At 51.4% G+C, this 7,380-nt stretch overlaps 1 protein-coding gene across 1 annotated transcript; it reads left to right on the forward strand.

Annotated features, from left to right (window-relative positions):
* Positions 1-854: 854 nt before the first annotated feature.
* Positions 855-4,795, forward strand: FZD1 (frizzled class receptor 1). The gene has a single exon (XM_051612196.1). It carries the CDS (start codon positions 1,157-1,159, stop codon positions 2,930-2,932), a length of 1,776 nt encoding a protein of 591 aa, XP_051468156.1. The 5' UTR covers positions 855-1,156; the 3' UTR covers positions 2,933-4,795.
* The last annotated feature ends 2,585 nt before the right edge of the window (positions 4,796-7,380 follow it).

A 7,380-nucleotide genomic window follows, 5' to 3' on the forward strand; every position in this document is an offset into this window, starting at 1 on the left:
GAAAACCCTGTTGTGATTATTTTCCTATCTCAGCCTGCTGCTGTGGGCATGATAGGAGGAAGACGCATGTAAAATACTGGCAATAACTCAGCAGCGAGATATTTAAAGTGTCTCTGGAGGGAAGCGAGTTGTGGCCACTCGCGTCCCGTCGCTCGCCCGTGTGAGATGAAAACACCGCCCTCTACCCTCTCTACCGCCCGGTCTCTACCCTCAAACTGCGCCCCAAGTTAACTACAATACACCCATCTTCTAGATTTCAGTTCTGCGAAGACGCTCCGCGATTGTTCGCTGCCCCCAGGAGCAGACCCGGGACAGCAGCACCGCCCCGCGCCCCCAGCCTCGCCCCTTGCAAGTACCGACCGCCGCCCGCCTCTGCCCCCCGGCCCCTGCCGGGCAGTCAACAGGGCCGAAATTAGCAGAGCAGCCCCTCCGCCGGGCAGACCCTGAGTTTGATGGGCGCTGGGCCCCGCCGAGGTGCGCGGTTCAATGGTCTTAATTGTCGTCATCACCGGGGCATCCAAACCCCCCCCGGGACAGCCCTGACCCGCCGCCGCCGTCCAGCCCAGTCGCCCCGGCGGGCCCAGCCTCCCCCTGACCCTCCGCGCAGTCCACCGAAAAAGCTCGGCCCCTCGCCCCCCTCGGAACGCGCCCCCCTGCTCCCCCTCGCAGGGCCGGCCCCCCCACCCCCACCGGCGGGGCCCCCCTTCCCCCGCGCCGCCCCCGCCGCCTTTGTGCGCCGTGCGGGGCAGCCCCGCGCCCGCCTGCGCCCGCCCCCGGGTGAGGCGTTGGGAGACGGTCCCTTACGCAGGAAAGTTCGGCGTCGGTTTCAAGGCTCCTCCTCCCGGTGGCAGGCAGACTGCGGGGCGCCTGGAAACCGGTCGGAGGGAGCGCGGTGAGGCGAGGGGCGCGGGCTCGAGGGGCCGGCACAAATGGTCAGGCGGCGGCGGCGGCGGAGGAGGCGGCGGCGGTAGTCGGAGGCGCGGCGGGCGCTGCCGCCGGTGCGGGCAGAGCTGCGCGCCGCGGCCGCGCGAGTGGCGGCCGGGGCTGCCCCGTCCCTGCCCGCTGCTCCCTTCATGAATCGCAAGTTCGGGCCGGGAGGAGCAGCAGCGGCGGCGGGGCGGAGTGAGCCCGGCTGGGCAGGCGGCACGGACTGAGCATGGCCGAGCGGCGCGGGCCGGCGACGAGCGGCGGCGGGGAAGTTGGCGGCGGGCAGCGGGCGGGCGGCGGCGGCCGGTGCTCACGCCTGCTGCTGCTGCCGCTGCTGCTGGTGTGGGCGGCCGTGCTGCCCGCCGGGGGCCAGCCGCCGCAGTACAACGGCGAGCGGGGCATCTCCATCCCGGACCACGGCTACTGTCAGCCCATCTCCATCCCGCTCTGCACCGACATCGCCTACAACCAGACCATCATGCCCAACCTGCTGGGCCACACCAACCAGGAGGACGCAGGGCTGGAAGTGCACCAGTTCTACCCGCTGGTGAAGGTGCAGTGCTCGGCCGAACTCAAGTTCTTCCTCTGCTCGATGTACGCCCCGGTGTGCACGGTGCTGGAGCAGGCCCTGCCGCCCTGCCGCTCCCTCTGCGAGCGGGCCCGCCAGGGCTGCGAGGCCCTCATGAACAAGTTCGGCTTCCAGTGGCCCGACACGCTGCGCTGCGAGAAGTTCCCTGTGCACGGGGCCGGCGAGCTCTGCGTGGGGCAGAACGCCTCGGAGCGCGGCACCCCCACGCCTGCCCTGCGCCCCGAGAGCTGGACCAGCAACCCCCACCGCGGGGGCATCGGCGGCGGCCCCGGGGGCTCGGGGTCCGGCGAGCCCCGGGGGCGGTTCTCCTGCCCGCGGGCACTGAAGGTGCCCTCCTACCTGAACTACCGCTTCCTGGGGGAGAAGGACTGCGGGGCGCCCTGCGAGCCCGGCCGCCTCTATGGGCTCATGTACTTCGGGCCCGAGGAGCTGCGCTTCTCCCGCACATGGATCGGCATCTGGTCGGTGCTCTGCTGTGCCTCCACCCTCTTCACCGTCCTTACCTACCTGGTGGACATGAAGCGGTTCAGCTACCCCGAGCGGCCCATCATCTTTCTCTCTGGCTGCTACACAGCCGTGGCCGTGGCCTACATCGCCGGCTTCCTCCTGGAGGAGAAGGTGGTCTGCAACGAGCGCTTTGCCGAGGATGGCTCCCGCACCGTGGCGCAGGGCACGAAGCGAGAGGGGTGCACCATCCTCTTCATGATGCTCTACTTCTTTGGCATGGCAAGCTCCATCTGGTGGGTCATCCTCTCCCTCACCTGGTTCCTGGCCGCCGGCATGAAGTGGGGCCATGAGGCCATCGAGGCCAACTCCCAGTACTTCCACCTGGCTGCCTGGGCCGTGCCAGCCATCAAGACCATCACCATCCTGGCTCTGGGGCAGGTGGACGGGGATGTCCTCAGTGGTGTCTGCTTTGTGGGCATCAACAACGTGGATGCCCTGCGGGGTTTTGTGCTGGCCCCCTTGTTTGTCTACCTGTTCATCGGCACCTCCTTCCTGCTGGCCGGCTTCGTGTCCCTCTTCAGGATCCGGACCATCATGAAGCATGACGGTACCAAGACAGAAAAGCTGGAGAAGCTCATGGTGAGGATAGGCATCTTCAGCGTCCTCTACACGGTGCCAGCCACCATCGTCATTGCCTGCTATTTTTATGAGCAAGCTTTTAGGGAACAGTGGGAGAGGAGCTGGGTCTCACAGAGCTGTAAGAGCTACGCCATCCCTTGCCCCAACAACCACAGCAGCCACCACCCACCCATGAGCCCCGACTTCACCGTCTTCATGATCAAGTATCTCATGACCTTAATCGTGGGCATCACCTCGGGCTTCTGGATCTGGTCTGGGAAAACCCTGAACTCCTGGAGGAAGTTTTACACCAGGCTCACCAACAGCAAGCAGGGCGAGACCACCGTCTGAGATCCCCTCCATGATCGGGGCTCTGCTGGGCGAAGCAGCCTCTTACCCAGCCTGGGCAAACTTTGGGGACCGAGAGTGGCTTCTGCAGGTGGCAGGGAGCAGAGGACAAGCCAGGGGGGCCCTGTGCCGGGGGCTGCCCAGCTCTGCCCTCCCTGCTCCTCTGGGGCTGTCTCCTGTAGGAACTGAGCACACTGCAGGTTTGGGGAGAGGGATGTAAATAGCCTCTGTAAGATTTTGTAAGTATATTTGTATTTAAATTACAAAAATCTCACTTTTTAATTATTTAGGACACTTTTAACCCGTTCGTGGATTTTGATTCCTCACTCCCCCCTTCTTTATTTTTTTTTAATATATATTAATATATATATATTAATTATATATATATATTAAAGAAAAAGGCGCTTTTTTTTTTTTTTGTGTAGGGCAGGACGGGATAAAAAACTGCCGGTAAGAGAAACCAAAACACACGCCTTCCTGTGCCCCGCGCAGGTTCTGCGATGGCTCTCCTTGGAGTTTCAGTCGCAGGGGCAGGGCAGGAGCGAGGCCAGGGCCAGGGCTGCCTCCCGAGGCGGGCTAAGCCCCCGCCTGCGCCCCGTCCCGGGCTCCCGGAGGTCTGTGGCGGTGGCGAAGGGCACCGCTCCCCGCCTCGCCCCCGGCCCCTGTGCGGGAGGATGGGCCCCCGGCCGGCCCCGCAGCGGTAGGGCGGGCACGGCGCCGGGCCCTGCTGCGGCGGGGGGACCCGCCAGGCCCTTTCTGGGGAGAGGTGGGGGGAGGGTGGTAAAAACAACATTCAGGCCTCGTTGGAGGGTGTGTTTGGCCTTCCTCTGGAAGGGAGACGCCCTCAGCAGTGTCTGGGACTGGGAGCACTGGCTGCCGGCTGCCCTCTTCCCATTGTAAAAAGCTAAATGCACGGCATAGTTAAAGGAGTTGGCCTGTTGTGGGAGTTGAGGTTGAAAACCGGCGGCACCTGTAGCACGTCCGATGGCTGAGGGGGTGGCTGGGGACATGGATGTACCGAGCTTCCCTCGTCTTGCATTTTGTGGAAACCCGCTTTTGGGGGGTGAGGCGGTCGCAGGGGCACCCTGGGTTGCTGCTCCCCACCCCCTCCCTGCCACGCTGCTGCTGGTGGGGTTGGAGGGCCAGGAAACGCGGCCTCGGTGAAAACGGCTTCGTTGGAACAAAATGCAGCATTCAGAATTACTATTTTTTTTTTCCTTATATCCATAAGCTGGCTCTTCATTTGGGAAACACTGGAGCCATTGCCATTCCCCTGGATTTTAATTCATTGACATTTAATTCATTACACGTTACAAGGGTGTGATGATTTTTGCCAGTAGTAAAAATGAAGGGAAAACAGAAAACCATAATGTTGAAGCTCTGATGGGATATGAGACCTTAAAGAGCTTCAGTTGTGTTCCCCTCTCTTTTTTTTTGGTGCAGTGATAACATTGCATACTGCAAATACAAGATAACAAGTGTGCAGTATGTCTACTACCTTGTATGTTCCTGGGTGTGTGGGACTGTGCTTCTTAATACAAAAAAAATAATAATTGAAAATGAAATTGTAACTTTCTACGGCTGCATTTGAATATTTAGTTGTCTGTATGGAAACAGCAGAATGCTTCTCTCCTGATTGTATTGTTTTAAACTTCTTTTTTTTTATATTACAAATGCCTGTATTTAGGTTCATAAACATTATCTATGGCTACCATACCCTGAAATGCAAAAATTATTTGAATTTGGTATGCATTTATTTCTGTTCATTATCACAAGATCATCTATATTTATAGAGGAATAGAAATTTATATATATTAAATACCATATTTTTAATTTCTCTGAAATAAATTGAGGTTTTGTACAAAACTATCTTGTCCCTTTACGTATTCCTCTGACTTAAATACTGTGTGAAAGCGGTGTATATTCTGCAAGATGTGTGGGATTCCTTTTTTCTTGTGTTGAGTTCACAGTAGCAAGCTGGAATTCAGTGTAGGAATTCATTGTGCATTTTGTTTTTTATCTCTGGGCCAGTCTAGATTAATCCTTCAAAAGAAGTAATGTAAACTGTTCAAGATCTCTGACAGGGTATGGTCGGTAGTGTGTAATCCAAGAAGAGATCTGCTGTGTGGTAGGAGAAGAAAGAAGCTCACCAGTTCTTTTTTTTAATTTTCTTTTTTTTCTTAATATTTTTTTGTTAAAAGGGTTATCTCAACTTAGCCGTTCTTTTCCCTTTCCTATTAAATAAAAACATTTTCTCACTGCTTAAAATGACACTCAGACTATGCTGCAATATTGTCAGAATATTTCAATGAGCAAAGTAGTTTTGTTATTCTGAATTTGGGATGTTTGGTCAATCCAGAGTTAAATGATACATTCATGGAAGCATTTCAGCTTTATGGAAAGTACATGCATTAAACCTTTCAACACTACACTTTTTTTTCTCCCCCTTTTCTAATTCATTGTTCGAAGTGCCATTCTTTGGGTTTGTTAGGAAAGACTGGCTAATAATGAGACTTGATTTCTGATTTCCAGTATTAGAAGCTAGTACAACATTTCATTCTGTAGATCTGGAGGAAGATGTAAATGGTTTTGGTTTGTTTACTTTCAAATTATTATGTGTAAACAGCCATAGAGAAGTAAGGGAAGCTTGAAAAATTCTCCCATGAGGTGAGACGAGAACAAGGGTTTTTTTTCATTATTTTCAGTTTGTTTTACATAAAGGTAGCTCCTGCTTTCTCAGATATCTGTTTTGCATGTTTTTCTCAAAGTTGTTTTTTGTTTGGGTTTCTTTGTTTTGGTTTGGGGTTTTTTGTGGTTTTTCTGTTTTTTAGGGTATTTTAGCATTTACATTTTTACTGGCCAGCACTCTGTTAATGACCAGTTGCAGTGCAATTATTTTTGGTCATTGTATAATTACATTTGAGCTGTTTTGACTGATCTGTTTCCTTGCAGCTGAATGTATGTGATTTATTTATGCATGGAAGAACACATTTATTTGTAACAGACACTTTGTATTTATGGTAGGGGTGGAAGGACCCATTTTTAAAAAATACTTTTCAAAGGTGAGTAATGGAATTGTTGTTTTTACATGAAGTAAAATGTTGTTAGTATTTGCAGTACATTATTTGCAGCAGATATGGATCCCCTTCAGTTCTTTGGGGTTTTTTTGGGGGGGTTTTTTTTGTTTTTTTCATAGATTACAGAGCTGAAACTCCATGTTCAATCTTGGTTATTTTAATAAATACACTAGAGAGCACAATACAATCATTTAAAAAATAATTAAAAATAGCAACTTCCTGCTTTTTTGTTTGATCATTCTTGTGAACTCTCACAGTAATTTGCAAAGGTCAATCATTACTGAATGCTGTGGCAGTCATCTTCTTATACTTTTATTTCTCAAAACATAATGGTATTCGAGACTCTTTATTAAAATAATACAAGGATGTCTTTTGCATGTGTATATTATATTGTAGTGATCATGAATGTTTTACCTCATTGTTGAAAACAAATCTATCCATTGCTCCATGGAATTAATGTAGGATTTTCACAACACAGTCTGTATAATTGATGTGCCATGTTTACCCAAGAAAGTATCACTGTACACAAAGAAGCAGTGTTGCCCAGTTCTCTTGTCCCTGACAAGAAGAACAATATAAGAGCAAAACTGTGTTATAACAAAGTTTGCTGGGCTAGAAGTAGTTGTTAAGGCATTCCTTAGTCAACGGCTTTGCTTTCTCTCATGGGATATATTTATAGCCTGAAATGAAGGGGCACTCAGAACCACTGTTTCCCTGAAGAGGGCTGTAGCCTGGAGAACTGGAGATGCTGATTTACCGTTCATCCTTCACTAGCAGTTACGCTCTTTAATGTAGCGCAAATTTGTGGTATTGGAATGAAATTATATGCTGTTTCCATAACAAATCCTGTTGGGAAGGGAAGGATTTCTGGTTTGTTCATACAGTAATGCTCCAAATTTTGGGTGTATGCTTATACTTTAAGAAGTGTTGGGGTTTTTTTAATTCAGTGGTAAGGCTGCAATCTAGTGGGCCTTGCCACTGATGTAAAAAAACCCAGAAACTTAACACTTCTAGAAGTATATCTGAATTCTGCACTCTGGATGATGCCCACTCTACATGGCAGTGCATGTTGTTTGGCACCAGTATAATTACAGGTGGTGCTGAGGATCTCTTTCATTAAAATTGAGAGTATTTGCATTTTTTAATTATTCAAAGGGATGACAATTAGGCATGAGAAGAGGCATCTTTATATGTACAGGATGAGTATTTTTCAAAATGGGCTGCGGGCTAGTTTCTCATCAGTCTCTCGCCACTCCCAGTCAGAAGAGACAACTTCCAGACCAACATGGTGATCCTTTTGAAAAGGTGTACACCCTGCAGCTGATCACAGAAAGCAATCATGGGTTTGGTGTGACATGCTAGATTAAAATTACT

This window comes from Apus apus, chromosome 2 (genome assembly GCF_020740795.1).
Source record: "Apus apus isolate bApuApu2 chromosome 2, bApuApu2.pri.cur, whole genome shotgun sequence".
Lineage (NCBI taxonomy): Eukaryota > Metazoa > Chordata > Aves > Apodiformes > Apodidae > Apus > Apus apus.